Source organism: Chaetodon auriga, chromosome 6 (genome assembly GCF_051107435.1).
Source record: "Chaetodon auriga isolate fChaAug3 chromosome 6, fChaAug3.hap1, whole genome shotgun sequence".
NCBI lineage: Eukaryota > Metazoa > Chordata > Actinopteri > Chaetodontiformes > Chaetodontidae > Chaetodon > Chaetodon auriga.
In genome coordinates, this window is record NC_135079.1 from 3,769,134 (window position 1) to 3,794,555 (window position 25,422).

At 42.7% G+C, this 25,422-nt stretch overlaps 2 protein-coding genes across 2 annotated transcripts; one reads left to right on the plus strand and one right to left on the minus strand.

Annotated features, from left to right (window-relative positions):
* Nucleotides 1-7,764: 7,764 nt before the first annotated feature.
* Nucleotides 7,765-13,031, minus strand: nts (neurotensin). The gene is made up of 4 exons (XM_076733734.1): nt 12,751-13,031; nt 11,699-11,760; nt 8,950-9,153; nt 7,765-8,225 (listed from the first exon to the last, which is right to left on the minus strand). The coding sequence occupies exons 1-4, from the start codon at nt 12,809-12,811 to the stop codon at nt 8,082-8,084; spliced, it is 471 nt and encodes a 156-aa protein (XP_076589849.1). The 5' UTR covers nt 12,812-13,031; the 3' UTR covers nt 7,765-8,081.
* A 2,175-nt stretch (nt 13,032-15,206) lies between these two features.
* rassf9 (Ras association domain family member 9) lies at nt 15,207-24,985 on the plus strand. The gene is made up of 2 exons (XM_076733418.1): nt 15,207-15,381; nt 23,002-24,985. The coding sequence occupies exons 1-2, from the start codon at nt 15,335-15,337 to the stop codon at nt 24,266-24,268; spliced, it is 1,314 nt and encodes a 437-aa protein (XP_076589533.1). The 5' UTR covers nt 15,207-15,334; the 3' UTR covers nt 24,269-24,985.
* Nucleotides 24,986-25,422: the final 437 nt, after the last annotated feature.

Consider the following 25,422-nt stretch of genomic DNA (forward strand, 5'->3'; position numbering starts at 1 on the left):
GCGTACAGTTAGCATAAGTTATGCTAGTTCACAGAGAACGGCAGTGCTCTGGCTCGTTTAATGAGCACGAGCACATGGCGAGGCGTATCGATGCAGGTAAATAAGAGATGAGGCAGAGTCGGCGATTTCCACAATGCAAAATGAGTTTCTCCAACGAGTCCATTGTTTTCCTGTATCAGGGCGCCTCCGAGTGCATTATCGCTGTTTCAATATTGACAATTACCAAAGACACAAAGGAGACAGGGGGTTTAATTAACTCAGGGCAAATAATCAGAAAGATTTATTGAGGACTGTACCTGCTTTGCCCAGGTAGTGTGTTATCAGCACTGGATTACCGTTCAGTAACTGTCCAGAACTCCAGAGCGCCTGAGACCTCCAGCAGGACTTCTGGTTATTTACTTTAGTTTTCTGCTTCCATGGTGCATATTCCTATATTTGTATAATCAGATTACCACACAGCGACTCTGGGGCCAGATTGTGTTACAGTAGCCACTCGGTGGTGGCTGTTTTTACAGGTTTCTGATGTTTGTATAAGGAACAGGCATAAAACCAGAAGAACTGGTTGGCTGGATCTGGACCAGTCCAACCTCACAACATAGGAGGATGTTAATGTACCATGGGCAGTGATTAAGAACAGTAACTAAGATGAATGTTTAAAAGGTCCTCATCAGGGCTGAAACGTTCGCTTCCATGTGTATTTGAGCAAACTTGCACAGATGTTGTTTAGAGATTATTATTCTTTGCATAAAACATGAATGTGTCCGCTTCATACCCGACTGAAAGTTTAATCAACCAATCAGCTTGTTTGATGCACGGAGCGCGACCAGATGTTGTTTGGGAGGTTATCCCGACGCTCATCCCCGTGTTGATCTCCAGAGATGTTAAAATCTCACCATCACAAGGTATGACGCTACCATTTGCAGGCGCTGATTGGCTGGTCGTTTGAATCAGCGATAACACTGGAGATGTGAGTGGCTCTGCAGAGATATGAAACCAGGATGTCAGCGAACAACGTGCATAGCCAGTTGCTAATTTTGGAATTAAAACAACTTGAACCGAGTCTCAAATCTCAGTTTTTTGTTGCAGGTTGCCTCTCTCTGCAGTCTGACTCTTAGTATCAGATGTGAGTACTGGCCCCTTTTCACTGACAGCCTTACCTGTTACAATAAACAGCTCGGACATGGCTCGTCCCTTCGCTGTCATTGCTGAGGGCTTCAGTAAAGCTGCCCATATGTGAGGCCTAATTACTTTCTCAGCTGGCCCCTGCAACAAGGTCACACTTGTTATGCCACTGTCCCATCCACACAATCAGATTTCTCACAAAGGGAGCTAATCTCATTCCTTCACAAGCCATTATCTTGATCGGACTGGCTTTTTACGCAATTTGCAACGCTGTCCAGATGAGAGAATGACTTTCCTTTAGCTGGAGTGAAGACGCTCATCAGCATCCCACTGAGAAGTTTCAAACTGTCAGCCAACATCCACCAACTCCAAATTGGAGTTAAATTGAAGAGGCGTCCGGCTGGAGAAAGGCCAAGACAAGCAGGCCCCAGCATCGCTGCAGCAGCAGATGTCGATGAAGGTTTTTAATGGAGTTGAATTAATTCACGCAGGGTGTAATTTGTGCTGTGGATGTGGGAGGCGTACTAAGCCTGAACTTTTTCAGGGTCACAAGAGTCGTTATATTGATAGACATCTGCTGAGGCGGCCTGCAAATTTGCAAAAACTGACAGATCTGCTCTGATGTTGAGATAATGATAAATTGCAGTCCTGTTGTGAAGCCAGAGATGCGTCCTCACTGTGTTCAGCCAGCACTCGAAAACGCAAAGGGAAAGCAAAAAACTATACGCTTCGTGTTAGTTTTCCAAATTTAAATCGGTCCAGCTATTAAAGCTCCATGTAGACGTATGTTCAAGTCTTAATGGGAAATATGGGCCAGTTTTGACATCTTGTGGTCACATTCATAATTCAGTGGTGACATCTCTGTCTGTCTATATATCTGCCCCATGGAGGTCACTATTTTGCCGCCTTTTGCACAGAAAGTTGATGCCTCCATATGTAATCCCAGCGACAAAGCTCTGATTGGCTCCATTGTTTTTTCCAACCATGTAAACTGCAGGTCTGGTATTTATAGATCTGTCATTTTGAGAGTGAAATCAGCTGCCTAGACCACTTTAGACAGCGAGGCACATAATTACCTAAAGCTAAAATAATCCCATCAGGTAGCTTTTGGACCATTTCACCTGACGCCTTCTCAACTGGTAGATTCGTTTTAGAATCAGAGGAGCTGCCGTCCAATGACGGACTCACACTGTATTTACCATCAAAACTGTAAAAACGTGGTTATTCATGTGCACAAGCTGGCTGTTCTGCAGATCAAGACTATCATTATAACCACTTTTCTGGGCGCTGCCATCAGAGTTGAGCGTCTGGAGCTCCATTTAAGCAGCTTGAGGCTCTGGGCCCAGAGCAAAGCAAAGTTACTGGAGTTCTCCTTGACATTAGAACTAATCTGAGATAGCTGGAGGCCTCACACTGTCAATTTTTAGTAAACACTCTGAGTATGCTTGGCTACAGAAAATGACCAAAATTAATCAGTTGTGGCAAACACTGGAAGAGAAATATTGCATTGTCTATGAGAATTAAGGCCAGGACCAATTGTCTGTATTCTGACTGGATATCATTTAGGCAGAATACAAAATAAAAGGTTGTTTCCTGGAAGAAATTCTCTTACTCCCTTCCTCTGTTTACTCTTGTTAACCAAAGTCTGGATTAGTGTTGTACTGTACTACCACCTGCTGGTGTGTAGCCTGCATGTGTGCACCCAACAAAATGAAAGGTTAGACCCTGAGGCTGGGGGAAAGGGAAGCAGAGGGGAAGGGTTCCCGAAAGGAAAAACCAGAGAATCACAGAGACGTCATCATCTGTGCTCTATCCGTTCAACCAAATAACCTCATCGTCTCTACTAAGAATGGTAGAAAGACTACAAGCATCCTGGAATTGTGAATAAACTGGTGAGCAAATGAAGGTAAAACATCTGTTTCCTCTATAGAAATAAACATGTTTTCCTCTGTAGAAAGGCACTTATTGTGAAACACCCTGGTTTTCTTTATTTATAAGGCCCTTATTGATTTTTTCCCCATGATGTTACTCTGCTGTCTGTTAATGTGGGCTCTTATCAACCACACATGTTGAACTATCTAAAGCTTATCTCAGTTTTATCCTGAGGGCTGTTTTAATTCTTCATCTCATTTCACTTCCAGCTGCCCTTGTTGAAGTCGATTCATCGACTTTCAATTGTTTTATTGACTCCCAGGTTTTATTATTTTACTGATTTGGCTTTTTAATATTTCTGTTTTTTTTTTTTACTTTGCTATGGCTACACTGCAAATGAGCTAAAATAAAGGGTGAATCAATGATTTTTTTCATTGCATTACTGTCGTTTTCATTTCATTGTTTCATTGTTTTTACTTCTTTTTTTGCATTACGTGTCACCTTTTTTCCCTCTTAACAGCGACCCCAACCCTCATTAAATGTGGTGATGGCACCTTTGCTTTACTCCCGACGCCGTTCCTGAAGCCTTGATGGTGGTCTTCGTTTTCAGTTGAAAAACTGCAACTCCGCCAAGCTAGCTTAGTTAACGTTTGTTGTGCTATTGCTAGCTGGCCCCTGAAACAGCTAAAAGTTATCATGACTGTGTGCGAGCATTGGCACCAACATTTTAAAAGAACTAAATCTGTGCGTCTGGTGGACAGTCTGCGGGACATCGGGAGCAGTAATTCATCGTCGGCCTGCTCGTGTTTGTCTTTTCAACAGGCGAACACCGTCTAACCAAATCTCCAGATCTTTTATTCTTAATCACGTTGTGGCTGACACTCAGCTCAAATGGAGCCACTGCTGCCCCCTGGTGGAGTTTTGCCCACTTCCAATTTCCCAACTATCTTCCCGAGGGCCTCCAGGTCCAGAGGCCGTGATGGGGCCGTCGCAGTGGTTTATAAGAGCTGCCTCAACTGTGTCCCGCTTGCCGCTGCATTTTTTCATAGATTTGAAGTGCTAACTGTTAAAATTGATTGCGACACACCGAATCTTATAAAAGACTTCTCCAGCACGCTTTGATCTGTTTTAATTTGACAAGCTCATCACAGTAGGAGATTTAACATTTACACTGATGATCCCTCTAATTTACGCTTTAAAATCAGCTGACCGACATGTAATAATAGTGAAATTATTATTACCATTATTATCACAATCTCTGCCTGCTTTTGTCTCCTTGTGAGGTGAGATCTTTAGTCACCTTAAGTATTCAAAGACTCAAAGGCTTTTCAGGTCTTTCAAATGTTCCTGAATGACTCATGCTGCCCCTGGGTGGTTGACTGTGAGCTCTGAAACCAAAATCTTCTTGCAAATAATGATTGCTATTACATCTTCAGATGTTGCAACTCTATTGGGAAATAACCAATTTTTTCCATTTTGTGAAGTTACCTTTTGTTGCACGATGCTATCTGGAAGTAGAATGCAGCCAAGACAGAAAGAAGCAAAGTCTCTCTGATGATCTCCCTGGTGGATCGAAAACCAGCAGCGCTGTGGATTTTGTTTTTGTTTTTTTGCATCATCCACAACTAAATTTGCTCAATTAACAAAGCTGTTTTGTCTCTAATTGGATGTGCCTGAAGAAAATTAGTTAAAAGGTCTCAATCAGTCAACTTAGTCTCAATCAAAGGCCAAATGGAAACCTCATACAGCTACAGATTGCCTTGACCTTTTCACTGTCAAAACTACCAGAATGATGATGTCTCATTTTTGTTTTTACTGCCTCAACGCTTCAAGATGTCCACTGACTGCATTTTGTCATCATTTACATGTACAGTAACCAAAAATAAGAAGTGACACTGGACCAAAGAAACATGAGAGTTTTCATGTCTGCTGTTATTTGAGGGGATTTTCTCTCCGATCTTTTCATTCAGTTGGCGTTTTCGGCCTGTGTTGATCTTTCAATAAGCTCTTCCTCTGCCTGAAGGGCTGCTCGTATTTTTGAGACACTTGCAGTCATTCACACTGTAAATCAGGCCATGGGACTAGTTAAACAACACTGCCATCCGCTGCTTGTGACGGGCACATACAATGTTAGTGGTCACCGACATGAGAGGAATAATAATGGAGGCTGCCTATGCTGTTCTTTTTTTTACCTTTATTTATGCAAAGTTTGCCCTTTTCCTGCTACACATGAACAATTTGACACATTCAAGTTCGGCTGGAGCCAACTGGTGCGTTCACTGTAGCGTCTCAAAGGCACCTTAGCAGTAATTGTTGAGGGAGAATTTAAACAGCAGCAACTTTCACAACTTGAGCCGTTACAGTGAATATCTACCTGAAGTGGATAAAAAGCTCGAACAGCGGTGCCTACAGACAAGTTAGTCTGTAAAGACGGAATTAAATGAGATATACAATTTCTATGCGCTGACGCTTGCGGACTTTAATATCACTTATTGTGTGCCTGAATAACATACTTTCTCCCCTCTACCGCTCCATCTCTGAGGTCATTTATCCGTTATTCTCCCAATGAAAATAGATTGATTTGATACGGTACGTAGAAAGATTCAAAAGGGCTGATTCACCTCGAATCCAGTGCTATCCAGCTGTGCAGTTAGATTAAGTTTTCCCTGCTGCTGTTTCTAGATATCTGTCTCTGAGATGTCTGCTGTCACCCCAATACAACAGAGGTGAATGCCATTTTCTTTTCTGGTGCTCAAATTACATTTAAAGTTTTTATTGTAACCGTTCTTCTACCAAAGATACGGTCCCACTGAAGTCTGAGCTCCGTGGATCGTTCGCAATATTGTTTCTGGAGACGTATAAAACCTGAGTGAGACTCAAACTGCATGCCGTGATACCCCTGTGAAAATGACTTGTTAGATTTGGGTGTACTGACCCTTGGAGATAAACGTGTAATAGTAACTTAAGCGGGTAGTAGTGGGTACTACAACTGACTTCTATCACTAAGACTGAAAGCAAAGTCCTAAATGACTTTTCTGCAGCTCGTCTGCTCTTTCACTCTGATTCAGCTGTTTCACCACTTAATTCATTAAAATGAGGAAAACCTGAGACGTTAATCCTTAATGCAAGTGGCAGTGATTGTATTTTTAGGGGTCTGTGTGCATAGATTGAGGATTATAGTGTTTTTGAGATGTTTGATACAAGTATTTGGATTTCCACTAAAAGCATTTAAACCTGTCACCGTGAGGCTTAATGGTTGCAGGCATGCTGCGGCTGGACTGAGTGCAGCTTGACCACTTTCATCTGGCTTTGACGGGCTGATCACAGCAGGAGTGAAATCCAGTTTTTGTGCCTGCTGATTTAGCACTTAACACATCTTGACAGGTGTAAATGTAGCTTAATAGATGGAACAAAAGAAGTTATTTGCGGATAATCACCGTGTTAGATGAGTGGGCTTCAGGGAAAGACGAACGCCAACAGATACAATCAGAGAGGATGTATTGTTTTAATTAAACATAAAGTGGGGAGTGAGGGGAATGCTTTTCCTTAAAAGCTAAAATCCAGGCAGGCTAACTCACCTGCTCAGCGGCTAACAGTGTAAACTGACGCCAGTGTAAATTTGTTGAGTAAAACTACAAACAGAACGCCGCTGGGAAAGAGTGCTCATGTTTTTCCCGCAGCAAACCTCCTCTGGAGAAAGAATGAGGCTGTTCAAAGCGTTCCTCCCAGTGTGCCGCGCTTCATCCAGGCTCTCTGGCTGTCAGGGTTAAGAGCCGAGCTCAAAGAAGGACACCAAAGCACTTTGATTTGGAGATGAAACTGCCATTTATTAAGGCCAAGACTCTCATTCGCTTCAGTAAAAGTCTGTTTCATCCGCTGAAGTCGAAGCGCCTCCGTGCCCTTTTAAAAAATGTTCAACACCACACATACTAATAAGATCACACATTGATCCAGCGTGTACTGTGTCGATGGTAAAGGCGCAGTTTGCTCAATTTTAGCATCAAGAATCATTCGAGTCCCAGACCACACTGAAGTGCTGCTAATCACTATCAGGCTGGAAGCATCTGCTGGGCTTTTGTTGCCTCATTTTACAGATATGGAGGGAAAATTCTTCTTCTTTCTCTTCAAATTCTCTTTCATAAAGAAATAGTGTAGAGGAGGATGTCAACACCAGCCAGCAGCAATGTTCCTCATGAGAAATGTGGAGAAAAAAAATGGTCGTAATAACACTAGTGTGCACCAGCAAGGCTACCAAACATCGCAATCACAGTCTCACAATACCAAATCTTATAGATGTATATGATTTATTAAAGTAAACTGATTCCAGCTTTGAGGCTGAAAATATTCAGATTTGATCATTTCAATTCCAAATGTGTTTTTAAAGGAAAGGGCTGCTGTTATTTCATATTTCTCTTACTGTCAGTAAATTCTATTAATAGATAAAAACCTGCAACGTGTATCCAGACTGTGAGTGAGACCCAAGCCCAGCAGTTTATTACTGAAAACCTGAATGTTTATATAAAGTTTAATTCTTAAAAATACCTCAGCAATTTCTCCAAGACAGCTGGTCACTGTAGTTTTTAACAAGGTTTACTTAAACAGGAGTAAAAGTGCATCTGTTGGGGACTATTTTCAGCAGCGGATTGGCACACATTGTGCTCCAGTGAGTACTTCAGGCAGCAGGGTGGTGTGTGTAGCTGCAGCCCTGTGGTGAGCATGATGCTGGTGAACGAGTTTCATGGAAGAAAAGAGTCACATCACACCTGTTTTGTATCATGAATCCTTTAATCGTATCCTGAAACAAAATAGACTCGGTGTGCAGTGAAGAAATAGAGTAAATAAATATAATTTCTCAAAGATACACAAATTGCTTGATGCTCAGGGTTTTATTTTCAGGACCTATACTTGAGGAGCGGAATACAGGCAGGCCTCAATGCCAGACGTACAATCGAAGGGTCTGACTGGATAAAAACGACAAAAGAAAAGACATTGCAGCTACAAGAAGAGAGAAAAAAACACAATCACATCTTCACAGAAAGCATACGGTCTGGTCCTGGGACGCGCCGCCTCGGCCTCCGGGATGGGTGTCAGTAGATCGTACTTCGTTTTAAGATGTACGGCCTCCGGGACTTGGCGGTGTGCGTGGCTTGCCTCTTCAGAATGTAGGGTGATTTTCGTTTCAGCGGATTGTCACTGTTCTCCTCTAAATATTCTAGAGAGTCATGGAGTAGCTGTGAGGGGCAGACAGCGGCGGGTGAGTGTCACACGACGAGGAGGAAATGGCAGGCAAACACATGTTTTGTTGCTGAGTGGCAGGGTAATGCCAGTGTCGCTGTGATTAAACGAGTGCTTCTGCTCTGTGCTTTCATGCATGGGAAAACAGGTGCTAATGTGCAGCCGCCGCGTTAAGATGGGAAAAAAGAGAAAGGCTGTCGTGTGAGGAGCGAACTGAAAATGATGGAGAGGAGGGAGGAAGAGTCGAGGAGGACGGGGGTTTAATGAGGTGTGTTTACTTTGAGAGAGGATGGATGGGCTCCTGTGTCCACGCCTTTGTGAGATGTGCCTGAGATGTAGAGGAAGCCTGCATGTGTGCGCCTGCGTTTATGCTGTTACTGCCTCATTTTCACTAACAGTACAAATTAAAGGTACTGGGACTGTTTTTATTCCCCACTGGATTTGAACCAGAAATAAATTCCTTCTAAAATTATTATTTTCTCTCATAGCTGTTACAGTGTCATTCTGCAGGTATTCAGGATGAGATAACAACAACAAAAATAGTCAATAATAATAAACAAACCAACCATTTAAACCACCAATGAGCACTTACAAAATATTTCATTTGCCTTAACATTTGGTGAAAAACAATACACATAAATGCACTTGACTGTGTGTGTGTGTGTGTGTGTGTGTGTGTGTGCGTGTGTGTGTGCGTGTGTGTGTGTGCGCACGTCTCACCCTCTCCTCCCGGCTCTGCAGCGCTCGGCAGATGTGCTGCAGGTTGTACAGCTCCTCCAGCAGCTGGAGGCTCCCCTCGCTCAGCTCGCCGCCGTCCTCCTCCTCCTCGCCGCTCCACACCTCCTGCCGCAGGCTGCCCACCATCCTGCACAGGTTGGCCAGTGACACTCGCCAGTAGGGGGCGCTCTGCTTGTTCTGTTTCATCTACAGGGGCAGCAAGGTGGGAGGGGGCCCGAGGGGGGGGGGGGTTGAAAAGGATTAAGATTCAGAATGAATTTAGGAATTGGTTGGTTTTCCAAATTCAAAACTTGGCAATAACTTAGTGCCTCGTTCAAACGAGGTGACTTAATTGAAGTTTTCGTTATCGTCGTGAACTGAGGTGAAGACTGAGTCGAGGCAAAAACACAAATTTTATGGTCCATTTATTGCAACATTAAGCTTTTCTGCAGGAGTTTTTTTATCCTTTGCTCATGAATGCGCCGCTTCATTAGACCCAGAGACAAATAGGGTGGACACAATAACAAGAACACTTACAGTACCTGCTATAATGCTAAACTCAGTGTAAACGCTCTAATCGGTACACAGCTGTCACTTATTCTCCTGCTCATATTTGGCTGCTCCTGAACAGCGACTCTGTAGTCAGTGGTATTATTCGCTCCACCCCCGTATAAACAGACTGATTTCAGACTAATCATCGGTGTGGTTGAGGAGGTCGAGCAGGCGGTCCAACGATCAAAAGGTTGGTAGTTTGATCCTGATGTTCAGGACGGCACTTTGCGTGACAGCTCGCCCCATCTGTGTGCAAATGAGCTGCGAAAACACTGTAAACACTGCTTTGGATAAACGCAGCCATTTATTCGTTTAGATTTCTGTTTTGTTTTGCGTTCAGGTTCTGGATCTCACTCTCACAAAATCGCACATTGTGCGTGTTAACTTTTGTCTTTAACGCTACGAAAGGACAAAGAATCAAATCAATATTCTTAAGTTTTATGAACAGAGGATCAGCCTGCCTCAATAAGCCGCCACCACAATGCATTGCAATTCAGTCTTCCACACTGTTTTTACAGTTGAAGCAGTAAAAGCTTCGGTAAGTCTCTTTAAGAGCCACTGAGGATGCTGCATATGAGACGTCCACTTAATATCGTGAGCACATTAAGACAGCAGCTAAGATATATCTTAAACAGTCTTAGACACCAGACACCCAGAGTGATATTTGAGTCACATCTAACCTCGTCTAGCTGCAGCCTCCTGTGTTATAATCTAGTTTGTGTGCTTTAAGATGGTGGAGGGCCCCGGGGCCCCCAGCGCGTGGGCTGGCAAAGACCACTGGGTGTCACTGAGGATGATGGAGAGATTCAGCAGACGAGGGGATATTGTTGGTTCTAACTATTGTAAATGGTCACAAGCCCTCCAAGACTCACTTTGCTCACATCGTTTATGAGCAGCAGAGGAATACAGTGTCCTCTGATGCTTAAAGACAGGAGCCACAGCAAATACAGGTTCCCTTTGTTTGCCAGGAGGGACACATGCAATAACAGCAGTGGAGACATCACAAGAACAACACACCAGAGACCAAACATAAGCAGCTACTGACATTTAGAAGGAATCCATGCATCAAAGATTTAACTGGTTTTCATTTAGTTTTTAATTATCTAAGTGACCAGCTGTGGTTTTAAGCTGAAAGGTCACATGAGGGATTGTTTCTCAGATAGCCTCATCAGGATATTCTCCTCCAATGCAAGCAAATCAATAGCTTCCAGTGGTGGGATGAGGAGTTAATTCCAGGGGCCAATATCCTAACAATCCCAGTGGGACCCTTGTTTTTAACAAAGCAGCCAACTGGTGGCTTTAGCTGCTGCAGCCAAGTCAAAAATCAGTCACGCTGTTTCTTTGACATTGTTCATGTGACATTTTAGAAAATTCCTTCAGCGTCTTTACAAAGAGCGATTTAAAATTACTGGAAAACTCAATCTAGATTCCAATACTCAGCCAGACGAACAGATGAACCCTGGTTGTGGTATAATGCAATCATGTTCAATGGAGAAATAAGAGCCAGAGAGGAAATCTACCTCCTGCATCTAATCAGATAAAAAGACGAGTACACAAGCAGGTCAATCAATGTAGCTGTCGCCAAAAAAAAAGGAGAGAGAGCCACAAGTATCTGCAATAATACTGTGCTTTCAGTCAATCTCAGGCATCCAGCAAGTTCTTATTACAGTCATCACCCCTGAACAACCTCCGAGCAATGAATCACATGGCAGGTTTGTCACTGTCACGTCTCCGTACGAGCGCCGCGGTTATTTATCAGACAGACGGAAAGAGGTGGAAGATGTGCCGTTATGATGCTGTCATGTCCATCTGAATTCTATCAGGCCCGGCCGATCCATCTCCCAGTGCCTCCAGTTCCACTTTCATCGACTTCACCCCTCGGCTTTGCCCGACCTCGAGCTCACACCACCAGATCAATGTGTTAAAAATCATAACTCAAACTGCTAAACTTAGATTTCTTTGGCTCTCTGTGCGTCTGAACTGTTTTTAAAAACAGGACTGATTTAAGTCAGACCCCAAGCGACACTCACTCATAATGAATTATTTACCTCCAGCTCAGCATGAACACAAGCAAAAGGTGAAGCTGTGACTGGAGCATGGATCCAGATGTCGTGAAAGAACACCTGTGTGCTGGACCGGCTGACTGACCGGGTGGGGTGCAGCTTTTCAGATGTCACAGGTGTCAAGAAGGACCCCGTACCTTAGAAGTGAAGAGACTGCTGAGTAGCTCCTCTTCAAGCGCTCGCTGATCCTGGTTGACGTCTGTCAGGTGGAGGAAAAACAGGGATGTAACCTTTAAGCAAATCTAATCAAGAGTTAAATGAGCGCTGCACAGGAAATGTCAATTAGATATGAAAGTACAGAATGCTCTTTGTCAATTTGTCTAATGTATCAGCTGGCATTTAGACTGTTTCTTCTTCTTTGCGAGCTTAAGAAGAGTTTGCAGCATTTGCATCTGAAGCACCAGAACTCAGCCCACGCTCTCATTTGTTGGTGCACCTTAAAGCATTCAACACGTGACACACTGCTGCTGTACAAAACTCAAGCTAAGCTTTGTCAATCCAACATTTGTCTGCAGAGTTCTTTCTCTGCACAAACAAACTTTTTCATCTTACTTTACAGGTTCACTGCTCATTGACTTTGGTCAATGGATCAACATGCAGCTGAGTGTTGCCTGTGTTCACTTCAACATAAATGAGTGAAAATCAGTTTTAAAAATATGGTTTACACTGCGTGGTTTGTTCAGAAGCTCTGTTTCATATATAAACGTGTTTTCAAATGGTTTCTAAGATATTTAAACTAGGCATCATTACACTGGATCAACGAGGAAAAGGGGTTTATAGGTGACTCAATGAATAACAAGTTAGAAAATTACAAGAATGAAAGTCTCAGAATGAAGAAATAATTACATGTTGCTTTTAGAAATTAGTTTTCAGAGTTACAGATTTTAGTTGTGGGACCAGAGAAATCTAAAAAGACTAAATCTTTTCAGCAGCCAGGATATTTCTGTTTTTCATACAGAAACCCAAAATCTGACAAATATCATGTTATGAAGAAGGTTTGAGGTGCAAAATTAAAATTTCCATGATTTCCAACATTCGGTGCTTCAATACCTGCAGCAAAATGATGCACCTGTTGCACAGAGTAACTTATGTGAGAGGCACACAGCTAGACTTGTTCTGTGAAAGAAGCCGATGATAAAGCATGAAATGACACGACGCATCAGTGCAGAACCTGCTCAGAGAGCCTCACCTGTGCAAAGTCCGCCACATGTGAAACAGAGGAGAAGCATACACGCCAGCTGTGCCTGCATCTTGATGAGAAAACAAACGCAAAAAAAGGATCCCGCAGTGAAGAATGCACCTGAGAAGGGATCTAGTCCATAAGGTTAAGGGTCAGACTCAGCTAAAGAGGCTCAGGAGGGAATTTGTAGTGATGCTGCTGCTTCCTCTTCTTCTTCTTCTTCCTCTTCTTCTTCTCTTCTTCCAGCTCCAAACACCCCTTCCTTGCAGTTTTCTGGTTGGTTGTGAAGTGCCGTGGGCTCCATTCCCTCAGTTTATAAGAGCCAATGTGATGTCAGAGAATCGGTCTCTCCTCATCTCCACCCCCACCTTCCCACCCACTAACACAGACCCCTTCCTCCATCCTTCCTCCCATCTCTCTCTTCATTTTTCCTCTTCCCTCCTGTCACTGTGTCATCGTTTCATCAGACGTCACTTTGACATCACAAGGCAGAAGGGCTTTGCGTCAAGGTTTGAGAGATTCGGTTATTTCAGCTCATGAATGCACACAGTCTGAGGTTTGTTGTGCACTTGATTCCAGACACGGGGCTGCTGGGCTGAGGTGGGAGGATTCACAACAAAGACTCACTCTTTGTGTCACTATTTGGGGAAGCTGAGCTCCACCACCTCCATCTTTCTCTTTGCAAATGATGTCTCTTGTCAGATCAACAGGTGATTCTCTCGACTTACAAACCAAATCCCTGCAAGACATGAATCATCCTGATAAGTGGCCAGTTATTAATATCTGCAAATAGACTTCTATCTGTATTAAACCGTCTCAGTCAATTAAAGATAATGCACTGTCTATGCTTCTCTGAAATGCCTGACTTTCTTTATTAAAATCGTCCTTGACATTAATTCTATCCATATTTACACTCATAAGGCCAATTTCAAAGAAATCATACTGCAGGGCTTCATCAGCAGATGGAGTCTCCTCAAACTGTAGATGTTTACGTTTCCTTCCATGTCGGCTTCAGGTGAAGATCAAAACCACCAAATACTGAGTATACATAATTCAAATACAGAGATGTGCTCTGTGCACCACAGGCGAGGACAAGAAAACAGAGAGAAGAGACGTGAACAGATCCTCAACACAAATGGACAAAAGAGAAATGGTTGTCACTTCAGCTGAACTCTGGATCATTTGCTCACTTAGATCATCTCCTCTTGCTGTTATCTTTATTTTTTTGTTTAAATTTGATGTTCGATTCAATTAATCTGACATATTTCTAACATGGAAAATATCTGATCTATTGCTGCGACCTCGTATGAGCAGAAATGACTCACATAAAAGTTATTAATTTAAATATTAGCGTCATTATTTATTTTTAAATTACTCAGTCATTTCCTCACTCCTAATTGCTGCATTCTGGCTTCATGCAACCAAGCATAATAACCTAATTGGCCACTGCATTTCAACATTTAATTGCTATAATTACAAACACCTCTAATTGCTGTTCATTACTAAAAACAAACAGAATCAGGCATTATAACCTTGGGCACAGTGAGTTGTGATGATATAAAAAAAAAGAGTGGATAATTTTTATGACAAACACTGTTTCTACAATGTGGCTCACTGTCACATAAAATCCACTTTGATTTCAAACCGCAAAGTGTAGTCGTGTCAACACATTGTAAATCAGCCTTGGTTTCACTGATATTCACACTAATTGGTCCCCACAGAGACTGATATCCTTTTAATGCAGAGCAGACATCTCAGTTGGAGCAGCTTCACAACATGTGTGTTCAGCAAATGATAGTTCAAGCATGAAAAACAGTCAGTGGAGTTAAAGCAGGCTGCATTCCTCTAATGTCTGAATTTCATCTGTGTCATTTGAGACCAGCAGGGAGAGCCGGTTACCAAACCCCAAGAGGTTCACTTTTCCTCTGCATGTCCTGTTCTGCAGCTCCTGGAGACTGTAATCAGGTTTTCATTTGACTTTACAAACATATCCGAAGGTGCAATGCAACGTGAGCAGCCTCAGAAACAAAAGCAGGGTGCAGAACTGTACGTGTTTCATGTATAATGACCAATATTCTCCATATCTATAAGATATTTCTGTCATATTTGTGCAGACGATACTGAAAGGATCATCTTTTACTTTCACATAAAAGGCTGTATCTTATGTCCAAAATGGCATTTCTGCACTCTGTTATCATAATCTCATATTCTCAAATGCTCTTTCCACTTAATAGTGAGTTTAATCTGACCTCATTTAAACCCACTTTACGATATTTCCTTTTAGTTTTGACATTTGTTCACTGAAACACTGTGACTTTTTGCTTGAATTGCCCAAAACAAGCGTCAATTTTCTCTTTATTTCCTCTGTAGTTTCTCAGGTTGCTCCTGCAGGTGGAAGGGGGCAGAGTTTCACCGAGAAATCTCAGTGCAGTCTGTCCGCCCCATCCGAAAAGCGGAGGGAGGTGTTTCCAGGAGTTGCAGCCGGGACACCCCTCAACTTTTCTCCAACACTCCACAAAGTGTCCGACGTCCTGCCATGCTGGGACTGTAACGCGCTTCGGATCGCTGGTCCATTTCCTTGCGCCGCAGTGCCATGGCTCCGTTTGGAAAAAACTTCCTGAAAGCTCGACTGAAGAACAGGTAATGAGTGAAGTTTCTTGATGAGAAACATGTTGCGTGTTTCTGTTTTTTCGGGTCCTGGAAAGCGCCGTTGAGGAGCGAAAATTACGCACAGCGCGGAGCGCATCGGACTAAAGAGTGAACTGCACAAGGAGCAAAGTTTGCTGAATTATTAATGCAGTATTACATCGTTTTTGAGCAGTTATATTAGCACTAAATATACATCAACACGTGATACTGTGGGACATGAAAATATAGAGTAAGACAAACGCACCATTAAAAGCACAGAGACAAACCTCCGATGAATATTAGATTATTTTTCTTCAGGGTTATTAATTAACCGTCTAACACGCCTCCATTATTGTTTTAAATCAACCAGCATTAACAATAATGAGGGAATGTTACTGATGAAGAGGTAAATCTGCCAGTATTGAAGACAGTATTGGATTTTACTTGATGTTTTTTTAATCTGCATAGTTAGATTTTTTGCCACATAATTTGTCTCTCTCTTGTAAGAAGTATTGTCTTGCATGTATGTGTGAGCTATTATTCCCCTTATGGAAAGTTTGAGTAAAATACGCCCTTTGATTACAGCGGTGCTCATTCCTGTTGGAGTACACTGCACTGTGCATTGACTTATAAGAGATTTCACCTTCTCCTGCCCTGTAATTACTGCAAAGGTGTTATTTTTAATACACATTTCATCTGGGACACCAGAGGCCTCCTGACTTCAGGTTGAGAGAGTTCCTGTCATCAACACTGGTATAATTTGCTTCAGCAATTTCCTTGAGAGGCTAGCTTGGCCTTTTGATGTGCCCCGTGCTGCAGCTGAGATCCTGCCTCAGCTTTGAAAAGGTGGGAAAATCAGACTCACTGAGCCACAAGCTGTCCTGCATTATCGAGGCAGAAATTCTATTTGGATAGTTGACTGAAGACTTTTGTTGTGCACAGTTGGTAAACAGGGCTCTCATTTGGAGTATCTAGGTCATGATCCAACCCCTCGCAGGGTGCAGACAGGATTCATGTTGCCAAGACCAGGATCAGGAGGGTTTTAAATGTGGGCAAAGAGCTATTTTCATTAGCTTTACTCATTAAGACTCTCATTTAGCACCGACCTAAGCAGAAAGGGTTTGGATTAAGTTCAGAAATAAAAGAGGCTTTTATATTAAATTACTGTAAAAACTCTTTGACAGTGGCACCAGCAGCAAAATGGATGTATTTTCACATCACACAGCGAGCTGAGATGAATTATCTTTGATAAGTTCAAACAGTCTGACTGAGGCTGTCTCCAGTGGATCTCATTTTTTCATGTTATGTAGTAATTACCACTGCGGCACCTATAATTACCTCAAGTGTTTAGATCTGTAGATATGTCAAACGCTTGATTTCAGACGCTCGCTTTTACTCGAGCCGACACATTGAGTTGGATGTTTGCTAAAGAGTGACGAGTCGCAGTCTGAGGAAACATTAAAACTTTCACAAACCTTTAGGACAAAACCTAAATGTGATGATAATTATGGCTGCCAAATCAAAAGCTCACAGTGCGTCATCAGCTGAGTCCTGTGGGTCGAATCGGCGTCCTGCGATGAAAGAGCACATGCAGGGTTTGAAATAGCTGGCAACCAACAGCAAATAGTGGCTACTACCTCTTGCGCACAGGACCAATTAGCTGCTGAAAGAGTTCACTTAACACAAATTAGCAAGCCACAGCAAACAATGAAATCATTCAGTTGTGTCGAAAGAGAATAACTCGTTTATTTTCACTGAGCTAAAGCTTATTTGGTGATTCACAGACCTGCTGGGGGGAGAAAATAAGAAGGGTGGGTGGTTTCACAGAGGAAGTGAGGAGAGGGGAAGGGGTGTATTTTGTCTCTGCTCACAGATGCCTATCAGAGCGGGAGTCATCCCAGAGATCAACATATCCAGATAGAAAAGTAATGTTATTTCCTCACCGTTTCCCTCATCCTCTTTCAGATAAGAGCGAGAGGAAACGTCTCCTGTCCAGCACCAAGTGTCAGCTCTGCTGCAGTCTCTCTGTGCCTTCACTTTCTTTTATCATAAAAACCAGGCACTGATATATTAAAAAAACATGTACAGGTTTCTATGTTTTTGTTCGGTGAAGGTCGTCTCTGTGTTTTAACTTCAGTTGAATGGTGCGATGGCCTTCTGTGGTTTCATACAGTCCATGACAGAGCAGATGAGACCTTTTCCAATCATGATGAGTAAACTCAGAGCAGCATGGTGGTCACTCTGAAAACAGAGCTGCTTTAATTGGATGAAAACACTGATGAAACATTTTCCTCTGCTGAGTTTTGTGGCCTGATGTTATTAACATTTACTCCACGGGGAACAATGCGAAGGTCGTGTCTCTGTAATGTGGTGTGTTATGTCCCACAGCAGACGCTCCCTTCAACTGATTTGGATTATCCAGAGTGATCCACACGTTGGTCCAGACTTTGGTCAACAACTACTGGATGGATGCCATAAAAACCTTTGGTGATCCCCTGACTTTTCCTCTTGTAGCGCCACCATGAGGCTGACATTTGTGATTTAAACAAAAATGTCTCAACAGCTTTTTGATGGGTTGTTGTGAAATTTCATACATATGTTCCTCTCAGGATTTTAACAACTTTGGTGATCCCTTAAGTTTCTCATGAGGTCTACGACACTCCCTCAAGGCTCAATTGTTCTTTATGTCTATTGCTAATTAGCAAATGTTAGCACGCTAAGATCCTAAACTCAGATGGTGAACATAATAAACGTTATACCTGCTAAACATCAGCATGTTAGCATTTTCACTGTGAGGATGTTAGCATGCAGATGTTAGCACTGATTTCAACGCCCCGCTGAGCCTCACAGAGCCAGCAGCGTGGCTGCAGACTCTCACTCTTGTTAGATTTCTTTCATTTTTTCATTCATTGTTCATTGCTTTGAGCAGCACAAACACATTCCAATCAAATTTCATGGTGCTCGGGTGGAGAACAGAAATTTCAAAGATGGATCGAGCATCTTTAAAATGTGGGAAATCAAACCAAGGTTATCTGCATGGCTACCGCTAGAAGTAAATAAGAAAATATATCTTATGCATTGTGAACCACCCTTCAATGGAGTTTGCATTAGGAATGATTTACATTTATATTAGGTTTTCTCGTATAATCCGTTGGTTTCAGTACAGTTTGCTTTTCAATTGTAAGAGCAAACCTGTAATTTCATCACCACCACATTGATGTAAAATTTCATTCCATAGCGAGAACATCTGAACCTGTTGACAGCAGCGGCGACAGGATCTATTTGTTGATACATTATCGCATCCTTGTTTCTGCTGTAAAAATCTGCTTGGCCTTATCGTATCACTATTGATCTGATAAAACACGCTGAGACACCGGGGAGCTATAACTCTGTCAGTGGTTATGACTCGTTCAAACCACAAGCATGCAGTCCTCTGTGGTAACTTGTAGCTTGCAAATTTATGACACAGAGTGGAGTTGTTAATGTCGACAAGGTTGTCATTATGAGTGTTACAATGGAAGGGAGCCATGCCACCATGGTGGTGCTGCAACGTAACGGACCCACGCAGAAACTTGTGCTGGAAATCCATATAATTTACATGTGGTTTCCTCCCACATGTCTGAGTCTCACTGGGTATCTCAGCTTTTAAGTTCAAACTGCGGTCAAGCAGGTCTGCTCAGGTTTCTTGGGTTCACTCAAGTGTGACATGTTGTCCTGTGTTATTCACCGTGCAGCATCCATCCTGACTATGGCAACAGCTTTATATTCAAATATTTCTATTAATCATCACACGTCCCGATTCTCAATCAGAGGGTTTGAGTTTATCGCAATATCAGCGCCGGCTTTGTCAAAGCTGTGACCTATGAGGGCACCCTCATTTGTTGTGTCTGGAACCGCAGCTTAATCCCAAGCTATGAATATCAAATGGCACCCAAAGTGACAGCCCTTATGAACATATTATCTGCCATGCAATCAGCCCAATGGTGCGTGCAGTATTTGTGTTTGTCCTGGCAGGGAGTTGACTGGGGAGGGTTTGGGGTTTTGGTACTCCAGAGAGCCCACCGGTCTCATCAAAGTGTTTGCCCTTACTGTTTGTAAGGTTACAGTGATCAGTTTTTGTAATCGACTTGTTTTTCAACCTACAAAAGTGAAAAATAGTCCAGTTTCTCTTTTGAAATCCACCTCATAACTGAATCATGGTTCCTTTCAGGAGGTGTTGAGGCTTACAGGAAAGTGTGCTGCAGGTTGTTTCCTTGATTGATATCTCAGCCTATCATAGTCTTCCTCCTACTATGTGTACAACTAGGCCTAAACCAGGCCTTGTTGTAAAGCTAGCAGTGACAGTTCAGGTGATAGTGCATGTCCATGTTTTTGTGCACTTTGTTATAAATCATGTGTGCTGCTTATCAAGCTGGACTATTGTCATTAGTTTGGTAGTGAAACCAAAACCTTTAAGCCTTTCAACCAAGCAGAAGCCATGTTATGAAGCTAAATCTACACTAGCATTCAGGTAGTTAGCATAGCAGCACCTCTAATTTCAAACTAGCCCTTAGCTACGTATATTGGTAAGATATAAGACTGCTGACATCCAATATCATGAAAGTCATTGTCAGGAAGGAATAAAATATTGAACTTTTAATGTTTACATTTATTTTTGCCACTCAGTGTTAGCCGTTTAGACATTAAAAGTTTTATTCCAGGCAGCTGAAATATGGATAACGCTGCCACGCAGTCCTAGATTGGTCAGCACTTTCTCCACAATAGAGCGGAGTTGAAAACAGACCATAGTGACCGGTATGGAATCCATTTTTCCCCTTCCTCCCTCTGTCCATTGAACTGTGGTGGCAGGATGTTGTCAGAGCGTTGGTGATTGTGGCCCAGGACAAATACAGGTGTTTCCCCGCCTGGCTGTACCCTCTTCCTGCACAGCTGAGGGCTTGGGTCACGCTCTCTGAAATACCCAATTGTCTGGAGAGCGTGTTTATTCACCTGTACGTTCAGATGTGACAATAGACACATGTTTGCCGCATGCTTCGGGCAGCGTTAGTGTTTGTAGGAAATATCTGTGCCTCACAGCATATTTAAGTTTTATCTTGTGACTGTTTGGGGGGTTTAGATCCCCAGGTTGGAAATCACTGCAGAACGACAAAACAATCAATGAGATCATGAGTTGAATTATTTTTGAATTTCAGACAACAAATAATTATGAGCTGTACAAACACATTGTGTTGCAGAGCTGTTGTGTTTGATTGCATTATACTGTACAGGTGTGGCCTTGACTGCGTCCACCCACTGTTTTCTCTCATGTGCAGTAGTTGTTTTTACAGGGTTTCTTTGAGTAGGTGGTTGTGGGAAAGTCTCAGGTCAAAGTCGTCATGGCTGTTGTCTGTGATTGCCAGAGGCCTGCTGGATGTGTTTGGCCTGCGCATAGCTCAGGTATTTGCTTTGCCCCTCTCTTCTCCAAGGGTCTCCATAACCATTAGCCAGCCTCTCACATTGTTGCCTACGTATCGCATTCCTGAGACCTTATTCACCACCACTTTACACAATGCTCCAGTTGTGTGTTTTCATGCTGTGTGGGAACCAAAACACAGCGGTATCGGGCTGTAAAATCAGCATTTAAGTTGTCCTGTTTGTAGAACTCTTAATACATCTCACTTGCTTGTGTTGGCATGCAGGCGGGTGGTATCTGTAACATCTTCAGAGGATGTGTATGTTCGTCCATCCTCCCTTGTGATGATCAGTAGTTAATGTGGGCTGCAGCCAACCAAGGTTACCTCCTCAGATAAAGAGGCAGCAGCTACATGATGCAAGGTTCAGATCCGACACCACGACACACTGAGGCGATGAAAAACATACCTGTAGTATTTGATTTTAATCACTAAGTTTGTTTGATTTTTGTAAATACACTGTAGATAAGGCTATGCACGAATCCTTGAATGCAGCTCCCTCTTTGTTTTGAATTGAAATACAAACTTTAAAATGATTTTTCCTGTAGGCATTTTTTCAAATATATTGTTTAAACGTTACTTTGGCCTTGTGGTTTCTGTCCACTCGTGTCAGAAAATGATAAGAAGTCTCTTGTTGTGAGCAGTTAAACTCGCTCAATGGTGTCATTAGTTGCAAACTAAATTCAGCTTTGTGGACTGTAGATGAAACATGACAGTAACCGGCATTACGAGCCCATGATTCTGATTTACTGCTGTCAACAGATTAGTGAATTATTGCTTGTTTGGTTGCAAAACCACAGACATTCAAACACTCCCTCAACCCCAAAATCTGTCTGCAGTTCAGTGTTCGAGGAGAAGCTGCAGCTCTTGTCTCTCGGTGATATTAAATAGATAATATTTCTCTGGTTTCTATTAGACTGACCTGTCTGTAATTACAATAGTATTATATGTCGCTTATTTTTTTGCATTCAGTGGAGGCTTTAACTTTAAATATGAGTTATTCACTGAGACAGAAACTTGGCTGCAGTACATCGGATTTAATTAATCAAATCAATTGTAGAATATCTAAACATTTTATCTTTCATATAAATGATTACATGATACATCATTCTTTATCTTGAAATCAGATTGAAACGTCTGGCAATGTTATCTACTTATTTGATTACTTGTTCATGTTGTGTATGTCTGCGTTGTCGGTGCCTATCGTTTAATGACTGGATATTAGGTCCTGGATATTACCGGTGGTCCATTAAGCACATAAAAAATGGATATCATCAACCCATCAGAGGTCAATTTTTGAGCAAGTTTTACAGTCCTGACAAAAAGGTAATGAGGGCCTTGGGGTTAAATAGCTCAGAACCAAACCATTAAGTGATCATCTCTGATGAGTAAGACGATGAGTAACCGTCTAATAGAATCAAGCCAGGGAGCACAAAATGAGTGAATGCAGTTTTCTGCTCACTGACCTAATGGAAAACCATCAAAGTAGGGTCTATTTTAAAAATAAACTTCTGCATCATGAATGAGGGAATGTGTGCTTGCTGTACTTCTAACTGCAGATCTGCAACTGCTGATGTGAAGAGGATAGTGACACATTTGAAGAAAACTTTTTGCAAACATGGTTCATTAAAATGGTTTTGGAACAGTGATGTCATGGTTAACATTTTTTTTGTTTTTTTTTAATTGGTTGGTGTGCTTTGTGTGCATTACTGAAGTCAGTAGGCTTTATCGTGCAGGGACCATGTACAGTGTGTCCAGTGGTTGTTAGATATGTCAATCTGGATCACAATGGTGGACCAACTGACCGACTGACCAACATTGTCATTCATGGAGCCACATCAAGAGTACGACTAAAAATGGCCCACAAGAGCATGTTGTGGACATGTGTTTGCATTGTTCTAACCTTTAACAAACAAGCACAATTACAGACTGATGCTGTGCGGCCAAACATTGCTAAAACCCACAGAATATTTTTTGAAATTCTTATTGAGATTCAAAAGTTCCTTAAGATACCAAAAATAAGAGTCTGAATTTGGGTAAAATGTGCATAAAATGATGCACAAAACAACAATCTTAAAGCAACTTCAGGGGAAGCCTGTATGTTAAGAGGATAGGACTTCTATGTGTTTCATTCTAAGGCCATAGCTACTATATAAGCTTTGTTTTTCTGTCTCTTTCCTAGGACAAAAGATGTCGAGCCTGCGGTGGGAAAGGAGATTCAGGTTACTGTCTGCAACGAGGAGAAAGCTGTCTGTGGAGTAACAAAGCACACAACATGTGCAGATATGATTCAGGCCCTACTGGATGACCACAAGTCAATCCCAGAGAGCAAGCGGCTCCTGCACGGGGAACCCAAAGACTTCTGTCTCGTTGAGCGCTGGAAGGGTTTTGAGAGAGCCTTGCCTCCTCTCACCAGAATCCTGAGACTCTGGTATGCTTGGGGTGACCAGAGACCCTTCATCCAGTTCATTCTAGTCAAAACCAGCGATTTTGTGCCTCAGCCCACCAAGAAGGGTGGCAAGTCCAAGGGGGCCAAGCCAAAACGAGGGGAGCACAGTCGCGCTCAGTACACCCAGTCACTGCCGGTGGAGAGGCAAAAGCGTATGGTGAAGAAAGCTTTCCGGAAGCTGGAAAAGCTTCACAAGGAGAGCAAGAGCTCCCCAGGTGCCGACGAGGTCGACCGGATGGTGCAGCTTATTCTCAACCAGGACCACACCATCCGAGAGCAGATCCAGCGCATGAGGGATCTGGACTTGGAGATCAAGCGGTTTGATCTGCAACAGCAGGAGGAATCTGAGTCTGAGCATCCACTGGGTCAGGCTTGTGGCTTAAGTTTGGAGGGGCGCAGCGATGAGCAGCTGCAGGAGTACCTGTACACAAGTGATGGAGTCAAACAGCTTGAGCTGCAGGTTCAGAGGCACCAAGAGCTCATCCTCCAGCTGTCCCAGGATATTGACGCTGAGCTGAGGAGGGCCAACTTCCCTATGAGCCAGTATGAGAACAGTGACCAGGAAGGAGCCGCTGCCGCCTCCTCGATCCCCGTGGAGACAGACGAACTGTTCTACGCTGCCGAACTGGAGAGGTTGCAGGACGAACTGAAGCACAGCCTCTTCACTGGTGTGTCAATTCACAACCAAGCTGCAGAAATAGACAAGCAGCTAAAGTACTATGACGCTACGCTGGTCTCCAAGGACGAGGAGTGCTGGCAGCTTGCTGCCCACCTGAGCTCATTGCAAATCGGTGACGTAGAAGAAGAGGAGCAGTCCAGTCCTGTCCCTTTGAAAAGTGACACTCAGTGCAGCGTCTCACAGACAGTGAAACTCAAACACAGCCTGTCCCCTCTAGACGCTACAGACACAGACTCAGACACTGGGATTAGCTCCACACACAGTCAGGACTCGCTGTCACCATGTCTCGACTTCCCTCCCCCACTGGACACAGATGTTTGAACAACCCAGCTGACCCTGCAATTTAATGTTCTGTACACACCAGCCTCAGTTTGTGCCCGTCATGTGTTGTCCTCACGTTTGAGTCACCGAGCTAAGCATCGTTTCCCTGGAGATCTTTTAAGAAACGTTAAGGTCATTAACTGGAGCTGAAACAATTAGTTGAGGAACAGAAAATAATCAGAAATTATTTGGATGATAATTTGAGTGTCTTTGCATTTTAGACAAAAAAATGTGAGGGTGTTAGGCTGGACTATGATAAATTAGACCAGGCAGACAGATGCTTAGGTCTGGGACTTGAACGATAATACATGCACAAACCTGGAGCAGCTACAGTTCATCACTGTTTGTCTCGCTGGGTTTTCAGACTTTTAAGTGTACATTTTTGCCCCTTTAAGAAGCTATGAATATTCCCTTAGCTCAGCCATTTCTAAGGTGTACCAGGCTTAGTGAGTGTTTTTTTGTTTAATTTCTTAATAACGGTGAATGTATGCTTCTTTACCATCTTAAAGTTCTCAAGCTATTTATTAAGCTGCACTTCTTTGTACACACTTGTAAGTCTATTAACAGTGTTTTATATTAAAACAAATAGCTAACTGTTTCGGATGTAGAATTTAAGAATTGTTAAAAATGTAATGTTCCTCTCGACTACACTGTAAATACACTGCTGTAAATGATTGTTGTTGTGACACAGGCACAATTTGTAAAGCCAGCTTGGTTAAAAAGAAAAAGAAAAAGAAAATTCTATTTATTTATCATGTAATTGTATTTTACTGATGAGATTTTATTATAACCGTTCCCCCCTGAGGCTCATCTGCCACTGGTTTGATCAAATGCATCATATTCAAGGCCAAAATAACTCAAATATCTGGGCTATATCTGTGTAAAAGCTACGATTAAGTAAAATGTACATTTCAGCTTCCATAATAAACACTAATACTGTTAATATCACAGAGTAATGACTCCGTTGTTGGGTTTCTCGGTGTCGAGCGTTGAGGATTTCAGCTGTTAAATACAGCTTAGCTGCTGTTCTACAGGGTGTTAATGCTAAAACCACAAGAAAAAAAAGGTGCCAGAAACGCAGAATTGACTTTCGTAGATTCCTCAAAGCTCTGAGTCACCGGAGAGAAATGACACAGGCAGCACAGAGCCCCCCC

Bases quoted from the DNA above. Each gene is read 5' to 3' on its own strand.
- nts (XM_076733734.1), bottom strand. From the start codon at position 12,811: ATGCAGGCACAGCTGGCGTGTATGCTTCTCCTCTGTTTCACATGTGGC. The intron at 9,154-11,698 runs GTACGGGGTCCT...CTGCCCCTGTAG, and splicing joins GCAGTCTCTTCACTTCTAAG to ATGAAACAGAACAAGCAGAG. The intron at 8,226-8,949 runs GTGAGACGTGCG...TGCCCCTCACAG, and splicing joins TGCAGAGCCGGGAGGAGAGG to CTACTCCATGACTCTCTAGA.
- rassf9 (XM_076733418.1), top strand. From the start codon at position 15,335: ATGGCTCCGTTTGGAAAAAACTTCCTGAAAGCTCGACTGAAGAACAG. The intron at 15,382-23,001 runs GTAATGAGTGAA...TCTCTTTCCTAG, and splicing joins AAAGCTCGACTGAAGAACAG to GACAAAAGATGTCGAGCCTG.